Raw genomic sequence first — 26,734 nt, forward strand, 5'->3', positions numbered from 1 at the left:
AATATCTCAATATGCATGGGCCAGTATATCAGAAGATAAAATCCCAACCATAGAATGGCTGGGTCAGAGGGCTTGGGCGTTTTAAATTTTGACAGCACCAAATTACGTTTCAGAAACTTGGCAGCAGTTTATACTCCTGGCACCAATTTATAAGAGTTTAGGTTTGAATTGAATGAAAAAATGGAGTTTTTTGCTCTGATTTATTTATTTATTGCGTGGAAGTTGAGTATTTATTAATTTTCACCAATTTGATAAGCAGAAAAATATTCTTATTTTAGCATGCATTTCTTGAAAAATATGTATTTAAAAATACATGTTTTTTTCCCACATTCTCATCTTCTATTGTTGGAAATTGACCATTGTAGCATAGTTAATCTATTCAAGTTCTTTACTAAGTCAAAAAAGGGTTGGGAAAGAACCAGTTAAGTTAGTAAAACTGAAATTACAGAATGTGTTTTTAGGAGATGAGTTTATTTCATGTAGTTGTTATATAGGAATGCACCTTAGATCAATAGATTGTTGCTTCTCTGTAGAAAGTTCCTTTAGAAAATTTTATAAATTAAAAACTCCATGTAACTGGTGCATTGTGCTACGGTGCTCTTCCAATGCCTGAAAATATTTTTATAGTTTGTTCTGTCAAATGTTTTGTTAGTTTGTTTATACTTTTCATTTATCGTAGCTCCTAATCTATAGAACATTAGTCCCATTCATCCTAAATACTGATTTTTGTGATTTTAAACTTTTGATTGTAAAAGTGGTAAATGATAATGTATGGCAGTTAATACATACATCTTAAGGAAAAATACTAAATTCAGGAACACTTTCTATATCAAGATGTTTCTCTGTGGAAGTGGAAGTTGACTTAATCTATGTGCATTAGCAGTTCGAAATCTCCATTCCTCAGGGTTTCCTGACAGTGCCCATCTGGTGGTACCAGCCTCGGGGGCCGCTGCATCACTGGAAGGATCACCAGGACCAGACGAATTGTACCCTTTCTCAAGGCGGCGTCTGGAAAGCCAGTTCCACTCCAGGTGAGAACGAAACAGAATTACAGCAGCCAATGTGTCGTAAAGAAAAGTAAAATGACTGCTTCTGCTGAGAGGCAACAGAAATGTGTGTTTTTTAAAATGTACTTAAGTTACAACAAAATCTATGTGTTCCATAGTTTTGGTATTTTTTTTTTTTTTTGGCTTTACATTCATTTGCCATCTGTTATTTTTATTATCTTTATTATTACGGCAATGTATTCAGTTTTTTCAAGGAATTGTTATATGTTATCTCCCAAGCTCCCCAAGGCAATAGGAATAGCAGCCCCCGTCACTGTAACAGAACGGGACATTAAAGCTCCCGATGCTTTCAGTGACAGCGCAAGTGTGAAATTCCTCAGACCCATCCTGGCAGAAGAGGCGGTCCTGTGCCCACACCGCGCCCCCTGGCGGCCGGTCTCCCAGACCCGCTTCCTCCCCATGAAGTCCTGAGAGGCTGACTCAAAGCCCGCAGATTCCGAGTTGCTTGGATAAAATTGTACTAAGCCTGTGTGCAGTATCCCAGCACAGCCTGTATTTCAGAAATATGAGCTAAGTGCATCTAAAGCTCTTGTCAGAAGTCTCACTCTGTCCTTTGCAGGTGCTCCCAGTGACGCACACGCGGAAGTTTCCCTCTGGTACTTGGGAGACCTTGAAATCTCAGAAGATGCCACCTTGGGGGAGCTGAAGTCTCAGGTCAGCCTTCCTCCTGCAGCGAACCCTAGTGGTGATCTGGCTGCTTCCAGTGAGATATTAATATATTCTTCTATTTCCTTTTCCCTCAATTACAGTCTGTTCTGATATGGCATGTGTTATATGCCATGTTCAGTGGTGAGTACCTCACAGGCCACACATGCATACTGCTCAGGGGCTCCCAAGCTCCTTCAGTCCCCCTGTGGCTTCCTTTCTTCCCACTCTGACAGGCATGCTGTGCTTTCATTTCACTGTCTCCTCGGTGACTTGCAGCTTATGTTCATTTTGATTTTTTTAGGGAAACATTTGTTGGAACATTTGTAAAGCATTCACTTTACTCCTTTATTTACATTGTTTTTGCACCATTGTGATTCATGTGTTAAATGTGGTTAGCAAAAGCTGTGTTGTCAGTTGCCCAGGAGGTCTGAATCTCAGCTTTATGTTAGAATGTTAAACTAGATATTGTATTGTTTTCTTGAACGTTAGTATTCACAGACAGAGTGCTCTGTCCAAATGGATAAGACTCAGTTGAATACAACACAAAATGCCTAAGCAGCATCTTAACTCTGAATGGACTAAAATGAACATCCTTCTTCCTCTTAAAGGAAAAAATGTAGGGGCATATAAGTTGAGTATCAGTCATTGATTGACTTCTCCTGTGTATCCTCACTGTCTGAAATACCTTCCTCAAAAAAAGCAAATGATCTTATTCTCTTAAGAACAAGAAGGAAGCGACTTTTTTTTCTTATATTGGATTAAAAGATACAAAGTTACTGTTTCTAGCAAAATCATATAATACAACCTAAGTATATGAATAGTTATCCACCCTACAGAATTAGTACAGTGGTTTGGGCCTAGCAGTTGGATCCAGAGATTCTGAAATATTTCAAATAGAAAGTCATTTCCTTGGCAGAACAAACACTGTTGAATAATAGTAGCACAGATGGAAATTGAAGACAAGTCTTTCCTTTTATCAGAGTGGCCTGTGCTCTTGAGTTAATAGTCACATAGAAATTAAAGTTTCATTTTCTAAAACATAATCATTAAAAAGGAGCTTTTGGCTCAGAAATAGAAAAGTCACTTAACTCTCAAGGTGATTTCAGCATAGAGGAATACAAAAGTGACTCAGGATTAATTTCATTTAAGAGAGATTCCTGTGGGTTTTTGGTAGCTATTATCTTCACTTGAGATGCTGTCTCCCCTCAGATGTCATTATGTAGTGCTTCACTTTTTCCTGGAAGCAGGCTGGTTTTAAGAATGCCTTTTCAGTTGTCTGTCTCTTTTCTAGGCCATGACCTTGCCCTCCTTGGAGTTTTCCATCCCATCCCCAGCCTTCCTCCGAGCCTGGACGGTGGAAAGTAAGCGTCCGGGCCGGCTCTTACGAGCCCACCAGCAGCAGCTCAAGTAGGTTTCTTGGTGAACACTCCCCAGCAGCCCGTTCAGGCCACTCGTGTTGTCAGGTGGACGGAGCTTGTCATCACAAACTCTGAGACAACTTCCGTTTTTCATATTAAGTAAAAGTGTAGTTTTGCCTGTTTTTACTTTGGTCCAGAGACAACAAAATGTTGACTGTTTTTCCCCCAGCTTTATTGAGATATAATTGATACATAACATTGTATAAAGCGTCCCTGTTGGCTCAGTTGGTAAAGAATCTGCCTACAATGCAGGAGACCCACGTCCGATCCCTGGGTTGGGAAGATCCTATGGAGAAGGGAATGGCAACCCACTCCAGTATTCTTGCCTGAAGAATTCCATGGGTAGAGGAACCTGGCGGGCAACAGTCTATGGAGTTGCAAGGAATCAGACACGACTGAGCAACTTTAACTCACTAACACTGTATAAGTGTATTGATTTGACGGACATATATTGCAGGATGGTTTTAACCACTGTAGTGTTAGCTCACACCTCCATCACATCATATAGTCGCCATTTTTTGTGTGTGAAAACATTTAAGATCTACTGTCTCATCAGCAACTTTCAAGTATATAATACAGTGTTGTAAGTATGTCCTGGGGATGTCAGGTACAGCATGCTGATGATAGTTTATAACTGAAAGTCTGTACCGTTTGACCAGCATCTTCCCTTTTCCCTTCCCAGCCCCTGGAAACCACTATTCCAGTCCCTGTTTCTATTAGTTCAGCGTTCTTAGAGTCCACACGTAAGTGATGTCATATAGCAGTGACCCTATCTCACTTAGCATAGTGCCCTCAGGATCCATCTGTGTTATCTCAAGCCACCAATGTCCTTTCTTAGGGCTACATGATACTCCTTTGTGTGTGTGAGTGTATGCACACACCTGTAAACCACACCTTTATCCATTCTTTCAGTAAAGACACTAGGTTTTTCCATATCTTGCCTACTGCGCATAACACTGCAATGAACCTGGGAATGCAGATAATCTCTTCAGAATCCTGTTTTCATTTCCTTTGGTGAGGTACCCAGCAGTGGGATTGCTGTATCATGTGATAGTTCTTTTTTTAATTTTTGAAGCATCCCCATACTGTTTTTCCATAGTGGCTGAACCAATTTACATTCCCACCAGCACTGAACAAGGGTTCCCTTTCCTCCACATCCTCACTGATACTTATTCTCTCTTGTCTTTTCAATGATAAGTGTTCTGACAGGTGTGAGATGGCATCTCATTGTGCATTTGGTTTGTGTTTCCCTGATGATTAGTGATGTAGAGTACCTTTTTATGTACCTGTTGGCTCTTAGTATGTCTGTCTTCTTCAAAAAATTTCTGTTCACATCCTCTGCCGTTTTTTAGTCATATTATTTGCTTTTTGCTATTGAGTTGTATGAGTTCTCAATATAATTTTAATACTAACCCCTTAGCTTTGCAAATACTTTCTCCTACTTCATGGACTGCTTTTTAATTTTGTTGATGGTTTCCTTTGCTGTGCAAAAGCTTTTTAGTTTGATATAGTCCCACTTGTTTTATTTTTGCTTTTATTGCCTTCACTTTTAGTGTCAAATCCAAAAAAAAAAATCATGCCAGAGCTCATATCAAGGAGCTTTACCCCATGGTTTTCTTTTAGAAATTTTACAATTTCAGGTCTTATGTTCAAATCTTTTAATCAATTTTAAGTTTATTTTTGCATATGGTGTAAGATAAGGTTCTAGCTTCATTCTTTTTGTATGAGACTGTCCAGTTCCCCCCCACAGCACCATTTACTGAAGAGACTCTTCCCCATTGTGGGTTCTTAGCTTCCATGTTATAAACTAATTGACCAGATATGCATGTGTCCATTTCTGGGCTCTCTCTTGTGTTCCACTGATACCTGTGTGTTGTTTATGCCAGTACTTCACTGTTTTGATACCTATAGGTTTATAGTATAGTTTGAAATCATGGGGCATGCTGCGTTCAGCTTTGTTCTTCTTTCTTAGGAAAAGATTGCTTTGGCTGTTTGAGGTCTTTGTGGGTTTATAAAAATTTTAGAAATGTTTCTATTTTTAATTGCAAAATGCTGTTGAAATTCTGGCAGGGATTGCATTGAACTTATAGATTTGGGCGGGGGGGTGGGGGGTAGTGCGGACATTTGAACAATATTCTCCCAATCCATGACCATGGAATCGCTCCATTTATTTGTGTCTTCAGTTTCTTTCATCAGTATCTTGGTAGTTTTCAGTATACAGGTCTTTCACCTCCTTGGTTAAATTTATTCCTAAGTATTTTATGTTTGTTTTTTTTCTTTTTGATGCTGTTGGAATTGGGATTGTTTACTTAATTTCTGTTTCTGATAATTTGTTGTCATTATATAAAATGCAACTGATTTTTGTATATTGATTTTGTGTCCTGCGACCTTACTGAATTCATTTATTAGCGGTTTTTTAAAATCTATTGATTTATTTATTTTTGTTGCTTTTTGCACAGGCTTTCTGTAGTTGTGGCTAGTGGGTGCTACTCCTCTTCCTTGCAGTGCAAGGGCTCCTCAGTGGGGTCACTTCTCCTGTGGACCACAGGTTCTAGAGCATGGACTCAGTAGTTGTGGCCCACAGGCTTAGTTGCTCCGAGGTGTGTGGAATCTTCCCGGACCAAGGGTCAAACCTGTGTCCCCTGCATTGGCAGGCAGATTCTTATCCACTAGGCTACCAGGGGAGTCCCCATTTAATTGTTTTAAGAAGTTTTCTTTTTTTTGGTGGAGTCTTTAGAGGTTTCTATAAATATCATCATGTCATCCACAAACAGAGACAATTTTACTTCTTCTTTTCCAATCTGGATTCCTTTTCTTTTCTAATTGCTCTGACTAGCACTTCTGCTACTGTGTTGCATATAAGTGGTATGAGTGCATCCTTGTGCTGTTCCTGATCTCAGAGGAAAAGCTTTCAGCTTTTCACTACTGAGTATGATACTAGGTATGGGCTTGTCAAATAAGACCTTCATGGTGTTGAATACCCAGTTGTGAATTTTTAATGTGAAAGAATGTTGAATTTTGTCAAATGCTTTCTCTGCATCTGTTGATATGATCATGTCCTTCATTCTGTTAACATGGTTGTATCACATCAATTGATTTGTGAATGTTGAGCCATCTTTGCAACCCTTGCATAAATCCCATGTGATCATAGTGTATGATCCTTTTAATGTATTGCTGAATTTGATTTGCTAGTATTTCTTTGAGATTTTTTGCAGCTGTGTTCATCAGGGACATTGGCCTTTAATATTCTTTTCTTGTAATGTTATTGTCTGATTTTGATATCAAGGTAATTCTGGCCTCATAGAATGAGTTTGGAAGTGTTCCCTCCTGGTTTTTTCTTTTTTGGACAGGAAATAGCATTTATTGGCAAGCGTGATTAAGGAGAGAACAGAGCTAATGCTCATGAAATGCAGGGCCCGCCATTTGTCCAGGGGACCACGATTAGGGATGTATTTGACCGCACAGCCGTCCGGGATGAGTCACTTTTCTGCTACCATGTTCTCAAATTCATCCGCATTGAACTTGGTAAATCCCCACTTCTTGGAGATATGGATCTTCTGACAGCCAGGGAACTTGAACTTGGCCCAGCGGAGGGCTTCAATCACATGCTCCTTGTTCTACAGCTTGGTGCGGATGGACATTATGACCTGGCCAATGTGGACCCTGGCCACTGTGCCCTGGGGCTTTCCAAAGGCACCGCGCATACCTGTCTGGAGTCTAGATTGGGAAACAGCAGGCCAGTCACGAATGGCCACTAGGAAGAGTTGTCTCCAGGGTCCCTTAGAGCTACCTGTACAGGCAACAGGCTGCACACACTACCACGGAGGCTGCTGTTTGCAGCCGCTGCACACTGGGCCCCCATGGGGAAAAGAGCACAGTCGGCTTAACTGGCTGCAAATGTTTGGTTTTTTTTTGAAGAGTTTGGGAAGGATTGGTGTTAAATCTTTTATCATCAGTAAAACCATCTGGTCCTCAGCTCTTTTTTGTTAGGAGGTTTTTAATTGCTGATTCGGTCTCCTTACTGATAATTGATCTGTTCAGATTTTCTGTTTCTTCATGATTCAGTCTTAGTAGGTTTTATATTTCTAGGAATTTACCATTTCTTCTGGGTTGTACAATTTGTTGGTGTATAATTTTTCATGGTAGTCTCTTAAATTTTCAGAGTTCTTATATGGTATACTGTTTCACTTAAGAATACTTGAAATTGGTTTTTAAAAAAAACCTGTAAAAAAATTAATATGTCATTCAGTATTGTTTTGTTTCATTTGTTATCAGGGAATATAAATTGGGAAAGAGAACTGAGATCTGCTTAGAGCCCCTTCAGAAAGAAGAAAACTTGGGGTAAGACATCCTTCTACACATACAAAATTACATACATGTCTGATCACAACAAGGCTTCCCTGGGGGCTCAGTGGTAAAGAATCCTCCTGCCAATGCAGGAGACATGGGTTCAATCCCTCCATCGGGCAGATCCCCTGGAGAAGGAAATGGCAACCCACTCCAGTATTCTGGCCTGAAGAATCCCATGGACACGGGAGCCTGGTGGGCTACAGTCCATGGGGTCCTAAGAGAGTCGGACATGACTTAGCAACTAAACAACAGCAACTGATCCCAATGGATAGTTTCTTTACTGTTAAGTTGTTAAAATTTTAGGTGTTTTTTTCCACTGCTTCTAATGAGTCTGGCAACTTAAAACAGATTATGTTCTAGAAATGTGTTTGTATGTCTGGTATCTAGATCTTAGAATTCATTTTTCCATAAAAACATTTATTTCTCAGTCAGTCCCAGTGCCTACTGAACCCATAATGACCTTGAATGTAAGCAAGATGCTCACTCCCAGTTTTTATCAATCCCTGGAGACAGTCTGTGGTCAGACTGATAGTAGCATCTGCCATGCTGCCCCTCCTCCTGATTTTTTTCACCCTGATACCCCCTGATGTGTACTTACTGAATTACCCATCGTCATCTGTCTCTCCTACTGGAATGTTCGCTTTGGGAGAGCAAGCACTCTGTTTCTTGGTCATTGCTATGTCCCCAGTACCTAGGACAATGCCTTTGTCACAGTCAGTTTGTTTATTGAATAAAGAAGCACCCCAGAGTTGTCCATGATCAAACGTAACTATTCTTTTTTCATTATAGGACTTTCTTGTCTAAGACATTTTTGTCAGTAACACCAGATACTAAGTTCTGCCTGACATGATTCTCATTGCCCGCCTATATAAGAGGTCTGCTCTTTCAACCATATCTGACCTTCACTTAATCCCACTGTTTTTATAAAAAGACATTCTTAGTGCAAACTGTATTACTAGTTCCCTGGAGGGGAATTTCTGGATCAGATAGTATGGACATTTTAAACCTCTTAAGTCTTAAATCATTTCCAGGTAAGGTATATCAATTTATGTTCCCACAAGCAGGGTTTATAAGTATTTATTTCACCTCACTGTCCAGCCATCATTGAGTGTTGTCATTGTTTAAATATTTGCTAAATTGATAAATGAAAAATGGTTATCTTGTTTCATTTGCCTCAGTGCTTTGATTGCTAGTAAGATGGGGGCATTTGTTCAAAGGTTTATAGGCCATTTATATTTTGTGGGTACGTGAATTGTTTCTTATATATTGCCTGTTTTTAATGATGTCTTAGTAAAAAGTCTAATTTGTGTGAGCTCTTTCTGTAATATAGAATATTATATTGTAATTTGACCCTCTGTCGTTATCATTTGTTGTGAGCAGTGTCCTTTGGAAGACCACATTGTGTACTTACTTAGATCCCCTTCCCCGTTAGCACTTCTGTCCTGGACCGACCTCCAGAGCACTCTTGCCCTCCCTTAGTGGGGCCCCTGGCTCCCTGGGGTCTTCAGCAGCCTCTGTCTCCTCCTCAGCACCTCCTGTGTCTGCACTGACCACCCTCTGTAAGCTCTGGGGCCTCAGCTCTGCTCAGTGACCCCAAAACAGCTACACCCTCTGACAGACCCCTTCCTGGCCACAGTTCCCCACATTCAGTCCCATCTCCTTTCACCAGGCCTTCAGTCTCCCTGTTGTCCGTCTTCTACAACTGCATTTCCCCTTCTTTCAGTAAAACACCAATATAATAGAAATACAGCATTAAAACTGTTCATTGTCTCACCATCAGTAAAGTTTTCATTTCTACTCTCTATCTTCCAGTTCTTATCTGTAGTTTTTATTTCATGTCCTACTGTTTTACATTTTTAAACACACTCCACACATCTGAATTTCCTTCTGACCTGTCTGAATGTTTCTCTTCCTTCTCTTCCTCCAAGGATCTCTTATCTGTGCTTTTCTGCAGAGGTTTCCTCTGCTCGTATAACTATACCCCCTCTCTCTTCCCAGCTCCAGGCCCTCAATTTCTTCTCCCTGCCTAAGTTCTCTGCCAGCTTCACCCCGGCTTGCTCCAACACCAGCATTTCCTAGGGAGTCGCCATGGCGGGGAACCTGGTCGTGTTGAGCCCTTCCCTCTCACCACTCGGGTGTTGCCTTGCCGGCCCTTTCTGTTGTGTCCAGTCCTTCCTCTGTGTTCCCCGGAGGAACTTCTCCAACCCTGCCTTCAGCCCCACCTGCTGCCTCCCCTGGGACTGTGCCGTGGACTCAGAATGGGCGCTCACCTCCATTCTGGGCCAGGAGTGAAGGAAATCAAAGTCAAAAGTTTCCCACAGGCGTTCAGGGTTCGTTCAGGGAAAATCCCTTAGGAACAGCAGCAGAGTCAGAGGAGTAGCTTTGCCCTTCACAGCACCTCTCTCCTCTGGTGGTAAATCTGACACGCGACTGTTTTCTGGCACAGCCCCTGGGACGTGCTGCTGCGGACACAGATGCGCCTCCCTGGCGAGAGAGCCTACGGCCCGCCCGTGGACGTGCTGTGGGACACGGCCCGCGGCTGGACAGCCGGCTCCCTGCGGCAGCGAGTGGCCGACGTGTACTCACTTCCCGTGGAGAAAATTGAAATTGCCAAATACTTCCCTGAGAAGTTTGCGTGGCTTCCAGTATCTAGTTGGGTAAAGTCGTGGGGCTTTCTCAAGAAAATTGGGCCTTCCTGGCATAGCAAATAGATTAACTACCATTTTTCACAGACTGATAGGGTATTTACTAAGAATTTGAGATTGAGTTTTTGTTTTAATTCAAGATGTTTAATTTTTCTGTAGAACCAGCAAACTACCAAGAGGAAAAAGAAGAAAAAGCAAGATAATTTGCAGGGTGCACCTTATTACTTGAAAGATGGAGATACTATTGGTGTTAAGGTAAGTCTTACACAGTAAATTTACCACTCTGACAAAACACCAGAATCAAATGATTGTATGGAGAAGTGTTATCAACTTCTCCCCGCCATGGCAAAACTCCCTAGGAAATGCTGGTGTAAGAGCAAGTGAAGCTGGCAGAAAACTTAGGCAGGGAGAAGAAATTGAAGGCCTGGAGCTGGGAAGAGAGAGAAGGTGGTGTAGTTGTATGAGCAAAGGAAAGCTCTGCAAAAGAGCACAGATAAGCACACTCAAGTCTTCAAAGCACTGACAGCCCCATTTTAGGTACATTGTTTCATGAAGCAGCGGGGAGACAGGGAGAACCAGACAACTCGTTTGATGAGGCCAGTGGAACCACAGTACCAAAACCCTTTTGGGTCTGACTTGAATGAAAATGCTTTTGAAGTTTCATCACTAAGTGTGTTGCATTAGGTTTTATGCAGGTACCTATATTAGGTTAAGACATTTCTTTCATTCTTAAGTTTACTCTTAAGTTCTTTTTTTCTAAATAATGAATGAGCACTGGATTTTTAATATTATATTTTATTCTCTTCTTTCTCTGCATCCATTTAATTAGATATATGGTTTTTCTCATTTAATCTGGTAATGAAGTATTATTACATAAACATACTCTCAACACTGAGCCTTCCTTGCATTCTTTGGACAGACCTACTTTGTTGTCATTATATTTTTTGTATTAAGGGTTAATGATTTAAATCCTTAATTTAAGAAGTAATAACTTGTTTTTTGACTTAGATAATTTTTTATATTAGGGACTAAGTATTCCCTTAAATTTATATTAAGGAATAAGTATTCCCTTAATCACCACTTCTGTTCTTCATTGTACAATACTAAAATATGTAACCAATGTAATATGACCTTCCACCCAACAAAGAAAAGCAAATAAACAGAAACTGAAAGACAGGTAAAAGAAATTCTCAAAGGAAAATATATATGTAACACTGTTCTTAAGTACAGTTTTTCCACATTTGAAAGACTATACAAATAAGCCGTTGGCTCTATTAAGAGAGTTCAAAAGGTTATAAGATCAACATACGTAAAATTACAAAGTACCTGGGAATACATTCAACAAAAAGATATAAGACCTTTCTGAAGAGTATTACAGAAATACTGAGAGACATTAAAGCTTCAGTTAGATACAGAATCATATCACATACCGTGTTCTGGGAACAGAGGCCTCACAATGGTAAAGATACCAGTTGTCCCACAGTTGTAAGTTCAGTATCATCACAATGAAAAACCATGTAGATTAGAGATAAATTCACATGGAACAGCAGAAGGCTGAAGAGCTAAGATATTTTTAAAGAACAAGATCAGGGTGTTGCCATACCAAGAATTAAAAATGATTACAGAACTGTGGTAACTAGCTTTGGGGTAGGGCAAGACTGAAATAGAGCAGTGAAACAGAATCACTCATATAATGAAACTTGACAGGTATTTGAAGCTGCATTAAAAATGGATTATTCAATAATTATAGTCATAATTTTGACTGCATTTCCATAAAGAGGGTCAATTTGTATAAGCTGTGGACCCCATAAAACTGTCCACCTCTGCCCACACCTGTACAGCAGTCAACATGAAGACTGAAATGTGAAAAGCATTTCAGCCTTTAGAAGATAAGAAAATTTTTATGACTTAGGTTAAGAAGGATTTCTTAAAGTAAGAAATATAAAGCATAATCCATAAGGAAGAGGATCAATAAATTTGACTGCAGTTGACCCTTGAATAGCATGAGTTTAAACTGCCTGGGTCCACTTATATACAAAATTTTTTTTTTCTCAATAAATACACAGAGTACTACAAACTGCAGTTGGTTGAGTCCACAGGTGTGGAACTGCGGATACAGAGTGCCAGCTGTGGGTCTCAAGCATCTCAAGATTTTGGTGTCTGTGGCGTGTCCTGAAACCAGTCCACTGTGAACTCTGAGGGACAACTGTACATTTAAAGTAAAAGCTTCTTTTCATCAAAGGAAACAATGCAAAGTGAGAAGACAAGCCACAAATAGGAAAAGAGAATATATCAGGATATAAGGACTAGTGTATCCCAAATATGTAAAGTACTTCTGCAAATCAGTTACCAAAAAATAAGCTTTGCCCATCTCTCCCCTAGTGATCCTCTGAGTAACGCCTGGCAGTTCTCAGAAAGCAGGTGAAAAGATAGCTTCCCAGTAACCAGGGACCTGTGAGATAAAACCTGAGCTGCCAGGCCAGACTCTCGGGACTCCAGGCAGCACCAGGAAACACCAGCGCCAAGTAAACAGCAGTTGGCAGCAGTCAGCAAAGGTGCCCACACGATGCAGCCAGGTGCTTCCACTCTAGATATAAACACCTAGAAACACCCGTGTGTGCATATGTGTGTGCGCACGCACATCCATGCGTGCTCAGTTGTGTCCAGTGTTTTGCAACCCCATGCAAAGCATGTAGCCCACCAGTCTCCTCTGTCCGTTGGATTTTCCAGGCAAGAATGCAGGAGTGGGTTGCCAAAACACCTATGTTTGGGGGGAGATGTACAGAAATGAGCATTGAAGGGCTCTTTGATTTGGATTGAAGACTAACACTGGAAAGAACTTAAATGACCCTCAGAAAGGGGATACGTAAAAAGGGGGAAAAGAGTATTGATGTGGTGGTAGAGAACACAGCATTTAAAGCAGATAAATCAGAGCCCAGGTATCACTGTGAAGACACATCCAAGTGTTCAGTGTGGAGAAGTCACAGGACAATCACTAACAGAACCAGGTAGAACGCAGAGGCTTGCTGAGGGTCACCTTCCTGTGTTGTAAAGGCAAAGATGGAAACAGTTGCACTGAGCTCAGCAGAGCACTTAGCGCTCTGGTGGGGGAGGCTTTTCCCACTGGAGGGTGGAGAAGCAGGGAGCCAGCCCCTGCAGCCCCTCAGCTGGCCTGTCGGGCGGGGGCGGTGGCCCCGCCCCCAAGCAGCGCTCCCTCCCCCGGATCTCCGTGGGGCACGTGGCCAGGAACCCCAGCGTCCCTAACCCGGGGCCTGGGAGGCCTAGGCATCGCCTCACAACACAGGCTTTCCTCCTGCTCACATGTGCTCAGGCGGAGTGTTGTGGTCAGTGCACCCCGACAAGAGACCGGCCTGTGGGAGTGGCGAGCTTGACGCTAACTCCCCGTCTCTGATCGCATGCGGGTCCGGGCAGGGTGGAGGGGGCTCCAGGGCGGCTCCAGGGAGACGCTGGGAAGCCCAGTGCCAGGACGCGGCCGCGAGGCTACACTGACTGAGCGGCCTGCTGCGCCTCGGACCCCATGCCCGCTCACTCGGGGCTCTCCGACGGTTCCCCCGCACCTCCGCCTCGAGCTCGTCCTGCCCCTAGCTCAGTTTGTTCTCATCAAGCACTAGACTGTTTCATGTTATTAATCTAGTTTATGTAAGTTTGGATGTCCCGTAGGTGATTTTTTACATCCATCTCTTAAATGTAGGCTAGAAAGATGTCTAAAAACATTGCTCAGTAATTATTTTGACATGCAGAATCTCCTGGTTGAAGACAATGATGATTTCAGTACTGTCCGAGATGACATCGGAAGGGAAAAACAGAAAGAGCTCGCCCTGGGGAAAAGGAAAAGGTGAGTGAGGGTCCTCGGCCACAGACAGGTTCCTGCTGCAACCTCTGGGCTCACGTTCCTGACCACAGCGTGGAACCCTGGTCCGCAGGGCATTGTGGGAATATCCCACAATATCTGCAGGGCATTGTGAGAATATCTGTGGCCTGTTCTCACTTGACCCTGAACATTGGAAGTGAAATCGGGAGCCCCTCCTCAACCTGCTGGGGCCCTGGCATCTGGGATGTGAACCCCTGACTGCCGCTCTCTCCCTGTAGCCGGGAGGCCCTCCGTGCGCAGAGCAGCGACGTCTTCTCTGGTGCAGAGACGCCCGCCCGGGCCCGTGGACCAGAAGCTTCTCTCTCCATCCACGTCAGGAGCTTCAGATAGCGCCGCAAGGCGGGGGAGGGGCAGGACAGCGTGGGACTGGTGCTCCTGCTCCAGGTCCCTGAGAGCGGGCCTGCTGCTCTCTGCCCTCTGCACACTCGGGCTCCAGACCCCGGCTTTGTCACCAGCAGAGGAGGCTTTCATCTTAGGCCAGGTGACCGTGCTTCTGCCAGCTCTGTGGGGCGTCCCCCGGAGCCGGCCCCTCACCCTGCACTTGACGCCCCGCAGGTCTTTACATGAAAGGCGAACTGCAGGTGAGGATGCAGCGGCACGTTGCTAATCTCCTCCAGGCCCGCCCATTCAAGCTCGCTCGCCCACTCTCCTGCTGTCGAGGTGACGCTCTGTACCTAGTCCCCCGGGTTCTGGCGGCTCACGTCACAGAAACTGGCTCCCAGACGGCACCCCTCCCCTTGGGGTTGAGTTAGGTCTGTGATTCTAAGGCGGTCCCTCTCCTTCCCAGACGAGCAGTTCAGCGGGGCACCCTCTGGTCAGGTACGTGCTGCTGGGGCACGGGCAGCCCCCGCCCACCTGTGCCGTCCAAGGTCAGGGGTCCTCACTGCTGCCCGCCTGCTGCCTGCGGGGGCCGTGTGTCTCCCTGTCCAGGATCTGGACTGGGAGGTGGGGTCACGGCAAACAGGCCTGGTGGGCTGGGGGCCAGCCCTGAGCAGCCAGTGATTAAAACAGGAGAGAAGGAAAATGTGGGCTAAAATTCTTCTTAATTCGACATGGCTTAGCTGTCAGTTTAAAAGGTTTAATAGATATCTATGGCAAATAGAGCATCTGTGTTCCTGTTGATGGATTTAGGACACTGGGCTGATTCCATGTCTCAAGCTAACTCGGGCCAAAGCAGGAACTCCTAAGAAGATAATACTTCCTCAAATCTCAGTGATGCTTTATTGCAACTGTGCTGCTAAGTACGGTTATCATCTTGATTTTACACACTTTCATCAGCCTTTTTGGAGAAGGGAATGGAAACCCACTCCAGTATTCTTGCCTGGAGAATCCCACGGACAAAGGAGCCTGGTGGGCCACAGTCCATAGGGTCGCAAAGAGTCAGACAGGACTGAGTGACTAACACACACACATCAGCCTTTTTCTCACTGATACTAAAATAGCTTTGAACTGTTAGAAGAAGGTGACGCGTGGACTAGGGTCTCCGCCTGCGACCTCGGCTTGAGGAATTGAGGGGCCGTTGCTGTGCCCTAGCTGCTGTTCCAGGCCCTGATGGGACAGAGGAGTGAATGGCGGCCTTTCCTCCCTCTGCCCTCCCCACGACGGCGTCAGAAACCCTCCTCCTCCGCGTGCGCGTCCTGATTTACCTGCCAATCGGTATGGAAGCAGCTGTGTTTTAAGAAGTTGGACTTCGGCGAGTGCTTCCGTCTCTCTGGTACCACCTCCGTCTCAGGAGACTCAGGCGACTCTCCAGGGCACCCGGTGGGCGGGGATGGTGCCACAGTGTCGGCGTGGAACTGAGCGAGGCTGGCCCCATGCCCCAGCCGGGCTCCCTGAGCCCCCTCGTTCCACCAGCCGGGAAGCCGGAGGCCCCGCAGGAGGTCACTCACCGCAAAAAAGGTCGAGGTGCCTTGGGTGTCCACGTGAACGGCCTGGCCTCCGCTCCCCTCCTTCCTTCCTTGCAGTTCGGGCATGGAGCGGGGCTACCGCGAGAAAGCGCTAAGATTTTGTTAAAAAATAAACTTGGATTTGTAGCGTCCTGTCTCTGCTGACTGCTTCATGTTCTGGCCTTTACCCCAAGTGAACTTCGGATGCTAAGTCGCTGGGGTTCATGTTCAAAAAGACCAGTTCAGTACTGCTTTAGAAATAACAGAAAGGGAAGAAAGAACAGAACTGTGTTTTGGTTTTAAATAAACAGACGGGAATAATTGGATTTGAAGAAACTGGAAGTGGTCTGGTTCTCTTTTTCTTTCCAGAGAAATGCAGCTGCCCATGCTGGTTGTGTTAGAGAAAACACATTGATGCAGCTGTGTCACTCTCCTGGCAGAAGGAGGGACGGGGCACCGGAAGTCCTGAATAATCCGGAATCACGGCTTAGAGAGGTCAGCTCCCCCGGGACAGACGTAGCCATAAAGGAAGACCGTCGGGGCCCTGCAGCCTGGTCGGATGGAGACATGGCCGCCGCGCCCATTCTCGGTCCTGCCCCATCGGTAACAGACACAACGCGGCCCGAGGGGGCGCTGTCTGCAGAGGAGGGGAGTGTAATGGCAACGCTTAGGGCCGCGTGCAGCCCGGCTCAGGCTGCCGTGCGCGGACCCCAGCGCCCGCAGCTTGCCCCGGGGGTGCAATGCCCCCAGCAGCCCCCGAGGTACTCCCTGTCGGCCCAAGGCCTCCTTGCAGGTGCCCATAAAAGTCCTGGGCCTGACGCTCAAAGCGGGTACCCGCCCGCCCTGCCACCAGCTCTAGTCCCGAGTAGGGGCTCTGAGGGGGCCCCCCACCCTCAGCAGCAGCCCCTCCACCCAAAGTCCAGAGGCGGGGCGGGGGGGTGTGGGTGGGGGGGACGGCTCCTGCCCGCAGCCTCGGGCTGGGGCGGGCCCAGTGGAGGGGGCACCTCAAAGTTCCACACCAGCGGCCAGGTGACGAATAACCCAGCCCGGGGCAAGTGTGTCAAGGGGGCGGGCACCAGTCCAGCGGCGCTTCCGGAAAACCAGGCCGCCCTGACTACTCACACCCCCAAGGTGACAGGCCCCCACGACCACCCCGTGCAGCGCATTTCAGAGGCCCGAACAGCCCCAGCAGTGGGCCTCACAATGGTGGTACTAGGTCCAAATCTGCATGGGTTCAGTCCCTGGTCAGGGAACTAAGATCCCACACGCCACACGGCCAACCCCCCCACACCCCAAAAACCCGCAAAGGCTGAGCCCTGGCTCCTGCCATCTGCGCAAGAAGAACCACAGGCTCCTGGGCCCAGATGCCTGTGTGTGACACAGGCCCCGTTTCCTCATCTGTCATGTGGGCAGGCTTGGGGTCAGGCTGGGGACCCAAGCACAGCGCTCCAGGTGTGCTCTCCCGGCCCGGCCACGAGCTGCTGGGACAAGCTGGGACCTCTCTGATCCTGTGTCCTAATCTAGAAGATGTGGATACCCACCTCATAGCACTGCGAACAGGAATGGGTGAGTTAATATGTATAATGTGTATGTATGCCAGCAGCCAGCATAAAATAACGTGTCAGCCAGCAGTATCGTGATCAGCCACCACTGGCATGGCTCCGTTCCTTTCGCACCCACTGCTCTAGTCATGAGTGTGAGAGTGTGTGGTCCAATTCTCGACAGTGAGACCTCAGCGGAGGTCAGTGGATGCCAGAATTTCCAATAAGTTTCCTTTTACCTTAAAAAGAGGCAAGAGCCAACCCACCTGTTCACCCACACTTTAGCCTGGACACAGTCACATTTGGATGTGATACCTGGAGTAGTGGCAGCTATTTTGTAACCATGAGGCCTGATGTAGGGTTGGCCATGTGGGAGGACCGTGCAGGACAAAACGAGTTACACTAAGCATAAAAGAAAGCTTCTGGGGAGGCAGCTGCACGTTCAGAGCACACACAGCCCTGTGGTACCCTGCCAGCCCCCATCCTGCACCCCGGAAACGGGTCACAAAGTGACCTTGGGCTTGAAGAGGCAGCTCCCTTGTAATAAAGGTACTAGGACTAAACAGAGAGGGGAGTAGGAGAGCTCGGGTTTGCAGTTTTATAAAAGACATAGGCAGAACATTAGCTAAGATGACCTCAAGAGGCTGGGCTGAAGCTACATGTGATTAAGCCTGAGAACCTCAGTGGTACTCAGCCCCACCACCTTGGTGAGTTAATTCAACAGATCCTAGAACCCACGCCCTGAATAATACAATGGCATTCGTTCCACTTTGCTCTTCAGCCACCACCAATTCAACCTATCTTTAGAGTGGCTGAAAAACATAATTCTGAACCCAGTTTGGAAAGATTTTTTGGCAACTGAAATTTTACATCAAAGCACAAAAGAATGATAAATCTGACGATGGAAGATCAAAAACAGGCTTGTTTTATTTATACACAGAACAACTGTTATTTACAACCCCAGATGTGGATATGTACATAGCAATACAGGAGGCATTTGCTTCCACGGTGGGCACTGTATAAATTAGGATCATAAATACGAGGGGAAGCCCCACCGAAGGGCACAAAACCTTTCCTCCAAGTCGCCAGGGATCCTTCCTCCGTCCCTCTACACTGACAGGACCAGGAGACCCCAGGGACAGCCGCACAGCAGGGGTGGGGACGGGGACAGAAGGGCAGCCAGCCCCACGTGCAGCGAGAGACAAGAGGCGGCGGCAGCAGGGACGCTGCCCCGCAGACAGGCTTCATGCAACGCCCACGTTTACTCCGCTCATTCTCACTCACTACACTCAGAAAACGGTTTTAGGTAAACAGTGTTGCTCTAATCACGGACATTACTTTTAAACACCACGCTTCACCTAAACTGATGGCTTTCCCACGAGAGGGCGCGGAGGGCTGGGGTGGGTCCCCGCCTGTGCGATTGAGTCCTGAGAACCTCAGACCCCCAGGCGCCCACCCCGGGGCTCCCCTCGGAGACCCGGTGCCTTCTGGCACCTGGGTTCTCGCCGCCTCCTTCCTCCCAGCACAGCGGTTCCGGGGCACGGGACCCCTCGAGGCGGGAAGGAGACACCGCTGACCGGCTCACCTCCGAGGGACGGAGCGCGGGCCGAGCTCAGTGCCCGGGGCCGACCGGCAGGGGGAGCCCGCGCGCGCTGGAGCCGCGGGCAGGGCGCACGCCGGGCGGGCCGGTCCCGAGACGATGCCCCGCGGGCGTGGAAAGCGAGAAAGCCAAGGCGGCGAGGGCGGGGTGCGCCCAGGAAGCGCTCCCAGCTTGGCCTCTCCGCCACCCCGGGTCACTCAGGTCAGCGCCCGGACACCCCCCCCCCCCCCCCCCGTGAAGGCCAGGAAGCCCCCTCCACACAGAAACACGTGCCCGCCTCGGTGCACGGGAGGACGACAGGCCAGGCGTCCTGGGCATGGCTGGGTCCCCGAGCCCGCGGCCAAGGAACCAAGGTTTCTCGGCCCCAGGTGGTGACTGCCCGGGACGGGAAGGCCGGGGGCTCGGAGACGCTGGGCGCCGGGCGGGGCCGACGCGGGCGGGGAGCGGCCCGGGAGGGGGGCGCGGGCGGCAGGTAGCTGTGTTGTGGGTCCGGCCCCGGGGCGCCAGGCCGGGCCGAGCGGCGGGAGTAGCACCATGAGGGGCCGCCGAGCCGGCTCAGTCGCGGGGGGCGCGGGGGACGCAGGCCGTGAAGGCGGAGGCTAGGCCTCGGCGGCGGCGGCGGCAGGGACGCCGCGGCTCAGCTCCTTGATGCCGCACAGGATCCGCTTCATGTGGCCCACCTTGGTCACACCGAGGTCCTGCGGGGAGAGGGCGGTGCTCAGGCCCGGGCGCCCCGCGGCCGCACCGTGGGAGGGGGCACGGGACCGCGGCGGGATGCGGCCGCAATGACTGATGCCCCTCAAACCACCACCCGAGGGCGCGCGCCTCGCCTGGGTCCCTGAACTGAGTCCAGGGCACCCCCGAGCGAATGCTGGGCACCCTGGTGGTGCCTGGAGGCAGGCCAGCCTCGCAGCCTCCTGGGGTGCGCCCAGAGGGGCCCGCAAGGCGAACCAGGCTGGGGGCCCGCACCTGCCCTCCCCGAGCCGGGGCCAGGCGCTCCACGCCGGCCAGTGGGCAGCTGGGGAGGGAACCCCGGACACCGGGTCCCCCTTCTCCCCGACGGCTGTCGTCACAGAACTTGAGCTGGACGAGCAGCGAGCTGCACCCCCAAGGGGTTCACGGCCCCCCCAAGGGTGTAACGTGGGTTCACCGTGCAGCGAGGCTGAGCGCACGGCTCCCCGCAGCGTCTGCCCTGGCTCTGGCTGCGGAGCTGAGACGCCACGGCCCGGGGCCGCGCCTGTCACCCCCAAGTCGTTGCCCAGCAGCCTGAGAAGGATGAGACTGCTGGCGCTGGGGTGCGGCCAGGTCATGGGGGGGACCCCAGGGCCGCGGGGAGCACAGGCGCGCCTGCCCAGGAGGCGTGTGGAAGTACCTTGAGGTCCCTCCGCTCCAGGTGCAGGAGCTCAGAGCCCCGGATGTCGTGCCGCGTGAAGATGTCCTTATACTCACAGAGACTGAGGTGCTCCAACCAGGCAGCCACCTCCTCTGTGCCCCAGAGGTGCACTGTCAGAGACGGAAAAGCACGGGCCCAGTGAGTGCCCAGGAGCCCAGCACCAGGCAGGCAGCGGCCAGCATACCCCAACATTCCCTGGCCACAAGCACCCCCAGAAGCACCAGCAGCTGGCACCCCAACATTCCCTGGCACAAGCACCCCAAGTAGCCCCAGCAGCAGGCACCCCAACATTCCCCGGCCACAAGCACCCCAAGCAACCCCAGCAGCAGGCACCCACCACCCGGCCCCAGGCGCTGTCCCCAAGCCGGTGCAGAAAGGAGACGGGCTGCCGCTCTCAGGGGCGTGAGCGACGCCGCGGCTGGTGTCTGTTCCTGCTGGGGGCCGGCAGCCTTGCCCCAGGAGTGGGCCTGCCTGCAGCTGAGGCCAGATCCCCTCACCCTTTGAGAGGGGTCTTTGCGCCTCCGGCCCACAGCAAGAACGGAGACTCGCAGAGATTACATGGAGTCAGAGCCACCATGATTCAAAGAACCCAATTTCTGGACCAACACGCAAAAAAGAAAAATCAAAGGGTGCTACCCTTATTGGCAGCAAACCCCCCCCCCCCTTGAGTCCGGGGTGGGGCTGCCCAGCGCCTGGGAGCCTGGGCCGAGCTCGGGGCCGACACTTGGCATAGAGATTGTAAGCCCCGATTCAGTGACCCAAGGAGAAACATCGTTTAGGGTCATTTTCTGTTGATCCTCTAGCCCGTGGCCATGAGGGCCCAGGCTCCCAGGGGAGGGGCCATGATCAATGGACTGATTAACGGGGCCAGGCAGTCTCTCAAGGAAGCAGGCACAGGGCCCAGCGTGTGTCTCTGAGTGTCCTGTCACCCCTGCTGTCTCCTCCCCACTTTACACCCCACTGAGTGCAGGCAGGCGGCTTGGGGCCTGTCTCCCAGAATCCGCACCAGGAGCAGGGTCAGGGCAGGCAGTGACCCGGTCACTCTGCCTGCTGCGGCGGGAGAGCCGGGGTGCAGCTCTGCCACAGGCGCAGCAGTGCGGGCCGGGGCCCTGGGGTGGCCGGCGCAAGGGCAGGGGCAGGTACCCGGGGCGCCCAGGCTGCAGCGCGCTTCTCTGTTCTTGTTGTTTTTCTCCTTCTTGAACTTGGTCACCAGGCGGAATTTACCGCTGCGGCTGCGCTTGGAAAGATCCAGCATCACGTTCTGTGGGGGAGGGGGGAAATGGAGCGAGTCAGACCCCCCGTTTACCCAGGTTGCGCCCCCCTCCCGCAGATGGGCGTGGGACCTCGAAAAGGACTGTCCTCGTCCTTTTCCTTGACTTTCAGTCTTGGACTGATCGCTCCTTTCTAATGCCTTTTAAAAGCCGTTTTGCAGAGAAAAGCATCCATTTTCATATTCTGGGTATTTATTTATAATGTTTATTCATCATGTGATTGAACACCTGTGTATATACATATCACTTAAATATCAAGACTATTACATCAAGACTAGTAAGTTATCACCCAGTCTCGCAGCGCTGCGCCTGCAGGCTAGTCTGTCAGGGTCAGGAGTACCCTTCTAAGGAAGCTTTCCCTGCACTCTTTCCTCACCACCCACTCCCCAAAGCAGAATCAAGGAGGGAGGGGAGTCAGAGGGACAGGGTGCCAGCTTGGTGGCCGCCTCCCCACTGTGCGGTCCAGGGCACGGCGGAGCCATTGCAGCCCCTTCCCCCCGGGTCTGTGGACAGCCTGTGTTGGTTCTCGCAGAAGCCAGGGCCCAGGTCTCTGCCACTAAAGAATTCTGTGTGCTCACAGACACGTACCTGTGTCGGTCATCTGTATAAACGTAGTCACAAATAAGAAAAATTTCCTTATTTTTCACGTGTGCCAATTTCTCCCTGGCCCCACTGGCCTGGATTCGGCCTCAGAGCCCTGCATCCCCAGTGCCTACCTGCGTCCCCGCAGTGTCTGCCTACATCCCCAGTGTCTGCCTACATCCCCAGTGTCTGCCTGTGTGCCCGGTGTCTGCATCCCCGCAGTGTCTGCCTGCGTCCCCAGTGTCTGCCTGTGTCCCTGGTGTCTGCCTGGGCCCAGTGTGGTCAGACTGTGCAACTCTAGGACGCACTTGCAGATCTGACGGGGACGTTTGGTCATACTGAAAAATCCCCACCGGGCTTTTCCCTGGAATCGCACCAACGCTGGCCAGAACTGGACACCTTCACACCCGGTCTGCCAGGACCCTGCAGCTTCACCACACCCCTGCATGTCATCTTCGTGGCCTTCTTACCAAAGGCGTCTCATGTTCTTTATTTCACACAAACTTTAAATTTTATAAGGTTTCTACCAGGAAAGAGACCTCTTACAATGACATTTTCTAGTCAACGACTATGAGCTATTCAAAAAACTTACTTCTACACATTTCTTACCCTTGGCAAAATGATCACGTGTCCATTCTAACACGGCTGCCCCATGGAAGACCTCTAGCCCCCAGCGGACCGCCACGGCCATGGGCTCTCCTGTCCCAAGGTAAGCGTCCCCTTGCGCCTCAGTGGCTTCCTGCAGGACTGGTGGGAGGCAGCTATTGTCCACAATCCTAACAAAATCCTATTCCTGACTCTGTAGTGTCCTGTTTTTAAGGCAAATGTGGGTTTTATTAAACTTACTTCCAACTTTTAAAAATAAGGGTATTTTCTTCCATTGGTAAGACAGGGAGACTAGTAGCATGAGGCTGATTATCCACCTGTTATTTAATCTCCACCTTTTAAAAGCAAATTTCAGACATCAAATTATTCTGCTCATAAACACTTCGGTACACAACTCTAAAAGACGACACTAGTTTTTTAAAAACACAATCATGGCACCATTAACACACCTGACACCATTCACGTAGCTCTAATGAATTCATTTATATCAGACCTCCCCAGCTGTTCCAAAGGTGTATCTTCATGGTGGGTCTGTCTGAATCGGGGCCCTAGCAGCATGCAGAGGGGACACCCAGCTCCTGGGCTCCGCGTCTCCTGACCCTCCACCTGCAGAGACAGGCATCTGCCTAGAGGACAGGATGTCTCCCTGGCCGCCTCCCGACGGAAAACGGCCCTTGACCCTACACGTTCCAGCTAGAATTCTTTTATAGAGAATTTCTTTCATCAGCAATTTTAAGAAAGAACTTTTACGGATCTACTGATAATATTCAAGTTTGGAATCCAATGTGCTGGTTTTTAAAAAAGGAAAATGTTTGAAAGTTCTGGAGATCTGTTTCCTAACGTGAATATACTCAACTCTACTTGAATTGTACACTAAAAATGATAAAGATCCTAAGTTATGTCTTTTTTACCACAATTTAAAAAAGAAAATGAATTGAGGTAATGTCCATCTTTTTCTAGCTTTGACACTGTCTTATGTACAGAAATTACATATTCTTTGACAAATTTTTCCTTTGGAAGTAAAATTTACTTTTTCAAGTTGTTCTGTGGCTGGCTATTCTTTTTACAATATCTTGAGATCTGAATTTGTGTTATTTAAATTTTTTTCTGAAAAATCAAAAGGCTTATCGAGATGCTGAGATTCACTGGCGTTCCTTTATGGATGCTGGAACTTGACTGACTTTCGTATCTGCTGCTCTATCCTGTTATCACTGCACTGTGTTCCTTTTCCCCCCAGATTACATTTGCCAGAGGGTAGTTTATTTTGCTTTCGTTTCAAAGAACCAACTCAGAGATCTATCACTGTTTTTCCTTTTCAGATAAATGATTTTCCTATTTTTACATCAGTAGAACTGTGGTAGCTCCCCATTCACAGTTCCCTTTGCCCTTCATACTTCACCTCTTTGCCCCTTGCATGGGTGGGACAAGCCAGTCTGGAATATGATCAGATTTTTTAAATGTCCTATGGACAACAGGAAAGAAAGCAGAGTCCCTCTTTACAGAGCACAAAATCCTCTCTATAGAGAAGCACAATACATATTTGTATATAAATTCTACATACACATACTCTATCAACTTTCTTTGTTCAAATGTTGTGATGTTAGTTTCACCATGATTAATCATGGACTGATAGTGAGAAGTCACACTACAAAATTGGGTTTCTGACATTTCCTATTATTTCAAGAAGTTTTATCTTGACACAGTTTGTGTACATAAATTAAGGTTAAAATTTTGGGGGTAATCACTAAAAGAACATGCAGAAGAGCATGTATTTCCAAACTAGTAGAGGGGATAAACAGAACTGTGTGGGAAGGAGAGACTCATCAAAAAGGAGAAAGGAAACAAAAAGTGGGACAAACAGCACAAAAGATGGTAAAAATGCATCTAAACGTGGTAATCACAGTGAACGTAAATAGACTGAATCTCCTATTAAAACAGAGCACAACACTGAATAAAAACTCAAATTTAGCAATGCTGTCTGTAAGAAAGATACTCCAAACAAAGCTTGAAAGGAAGTATGAAAAAGAATGTCAAACAAGTAGGCTTGAAAATAAAAAGATTTAGTAAAGGTCTTGTTATAATGATAAAACCCTAAATGCACCCAATAATATAGCCTCAAAATGCATAGAGCAAAAATACACAAAACCACATAAAAAAAATCAAGACATCTACATTCATGGTCAGAGTGTTCAATAGTAACTCACAGATCAAGAAGACACAAAACCAAAAACAAAAAAGAAAAAAAACAAAAATACCTCAGTAAGGACTTAATGATGTGAAGAATACAACTGCATACAAGGGACATTTATAAAAACTGACTATATATTGGGCCATAAAGTTAGTGTTAATAAATTTCAAAGGACTGGTTATATGCCTTTGAATAGTGAAATTAAGTTAAAAATAACAAAAAAAAGTATTAGAAAAAAAATTTCATCCATTGGCAAATAAACAACATACTTTAACTCATGTAAATGCTATATTAGCATATGATTTTATCATTAATAAGTTTATTTCAGAATTATATGGTATATAACAATATGATTATTAGTTTTTACCAAAAAAGTGATCCTCTATCACTTACTGCCTTAGGTATGCAATTCTGTTTTTATATTAATATTGTTACTTTGCATTTTTTATCATTTTCTTGAAACTGCTTTATTTTTACTCTTTCTGGGTCATAATTTTTCATAGTGTATAGAAGAGAAAACTGGGCTCCTGTGATCAGTATTTACTCAGATTTTTTTTTAACACAACCTAAACAATAATTTGCTTTTAAAAGGAAAAGATATATTATTTTCTAACTTTTATGCTATTAGCTCCATCTTTACTAGTTCCTTTATTTCCTATTACAATACAGATGGTATTTTGTTTTTGTCTTCTGTAGTGATTCAGAAAGATATAAACCTTTTCAATTTTACTAGAAACTACCTTTAAAACTCAGAGAAGTGAATGGCTACCCACTCCAGTGTTCTTGCCTGGAGAATCCAATGGACAGAGGATCCTGGCAGGGTACAGTCCGTGGGGTCGCAAAGAGTCAAACACGACTAAGCGACTAATACACATACACCTTTAAAACTACTTTTAAGTTTTTAAAACATAACTGATTACCTTCCTCTAATTAGTAACATCAAGAGCGTCTTTCACCTCCTTCCACCACAGGAGAAGGCATTTAAAGTGCCCCGCTCCTCTGTCCAAGTCCTCCTTCCCTGCTTCCCCCGCAACTGCCCACCCTGCACAAATCACAGGCTAGGCTGTGGCCGCATTTGTTAAAAGTTTTATATTATTATTTTTAGTGATTTTCTTTTGAACTTTTATTATATTTATAAATAACTAGCAAATTTTGATGAGGCTGGCTGGGCCTTCTAAACCAGAGTCCTCTCCTTGAGCTGCTAAGTCGTGTTTCTCAGCTGAGAGGCCTCAGCCAGCTTTCCAGGCGGGGTTTGCACTTGTCAACCGACGCCTGCCCGTGCAGGAGGAGCCTGCACTGCTGGCCTGGCCCAGGGCTCTAACAAGCGAAGCCAGCAACAGGGGGTCCGACGTTCAGTGCCCAGCAGCGCTTCACCATGTGAACTTTCTCCTGGCTGTCCCTGCTCTATCCTCGGGAGGACGGCCTCTCAGGTTGGCCTCTGTCCAGGTGCTGCCCCCAAAACCACCCCCACTGAGCACCTCTCCTGGGCCCGCGGCCGCCTCGCCTGCTGCAGGAGACATGGCCCCGGGGCACGCCCAGGGTCCCGATGTCCCAGCTGTAAGGCCCACGCAAGCTGGGCTCCCTAAACACACGTAACAGAAGAGTGCACCAGGAGTGGAACACGGCAGCCCGCCCCTGCTGCTCTCT

At 47.7% G+C, this 26,734-nt stretch overlaps 2 protein-coding genes and 1 non-coding gene across 26 annotated transcripts in view; 1 reads left to right on the forward strand and 2 right to left on the reverse strand.

Annotated features, from left to right (window-relative positions):
• The window catches only part of USP40 (ubiquitin specific peptidase 40), an 80,650-nt gene extending 63,844 nt beyond the window's left edge, over positions 1-16,806 (forward strand). For 7 of the 20 annotated variants that reach the window (XM_020893892.2, XM_070468437.1, XM_070468432.1 and 4 more), the window contains 8 exons: positions 905-1,031; positions 1,627-1,721; positions 3,007-3,122; positions 7,409-7,474; positions 9,930-10,140; positions 10,288-10,383; positions 13,890-13,984; positions 14,239-16,063. In XM_020893892.2, coding sequence (XP_020749551.2) covers positions 905-1,031; positions 1,627-1,721; positions 3,007-3,122; positions 7,409-7,474; positions 9,930-10,140; positions 10,288-10,383; positions 13,890-13,984; positions 14,239-14,350 — 918 coding nt within the window. In that variant the 3' untranslated portion in view covers positions 14,351-16,063. Of the gene's footprint in view, positions 1-904; positions 1,032-1,626; positions 1,771-1,816; positions 1,857-3,006; positions 3,124-7,408; positions 7,475-9,929; positions 10,141-10,287; positions 10,384-12,194; positions 12,384-13,889; positions 13,985-14,238; positions 16,064-16,275 lie in introns of those variants that run through there. The other 13 variants (XR_011487961.1, XR_002313938.2, XM_070468434.1 and 10 more) reach the window with 13 other exon arrangements.
• LOC139035347 (small nucleolar RNA SNORA70) lies at positions 6,896-7,030 on the reverse strand. Its single transcript, XR_011488012.1, has one exon. It is a non-coding gene; the product is annotated as a small nucleolar RNA SNORA70 (small nucleolar RNA).
• Positions 16,807-18,351: 1,545 nt separating the features above from the next.
• Positions 18,352-26,734, reverse strand: part of DGKD (diacylglycerol kinase delta) — a 105,476-nt gene continuing 97,093 nt past the window's right edge. For all 5 annotated transcript variants that reach the window (XM_070468449.1, XM_020893896.2, XM_020893898.2 and 2 more), the window contains 3 exons: positions 21,584-21,701; positions 20,420-20,550; positions 18,352-19,745 (listed from right to left, as the gene is read on the reverse strand). In XM_070468449.1, coding sequence (XP_070324550.1) covers positions 19,647-19,745; positions 20,420-20,550; positions 21,584-21,701 — 348 coding nt within the window. In that variant the 3' untranslated portion in view covers positions 18,352-19,646. The remainder of the gene's footprint in view (positions 19,746-20,419; positions 20,551-21,583; positions 21,702-26,734) is intronic.

Source organism: Odocoileus virginianus, chromosome 5, assembly GCF_023699985.2.
Source record: "Odocoileus virginianus isolate 20LAN1187 ecotype Illinois chromosome 5, Ovbor_1.2, whole genome shotgun sequence".
Taxonomy (NCBI): domain Eukaryota; kingdom Metazoa; phylum Chordata; class Mammalia; order Artiodactyla; family Cervidae; genus Odocoileus; species Odocoileus virginianus.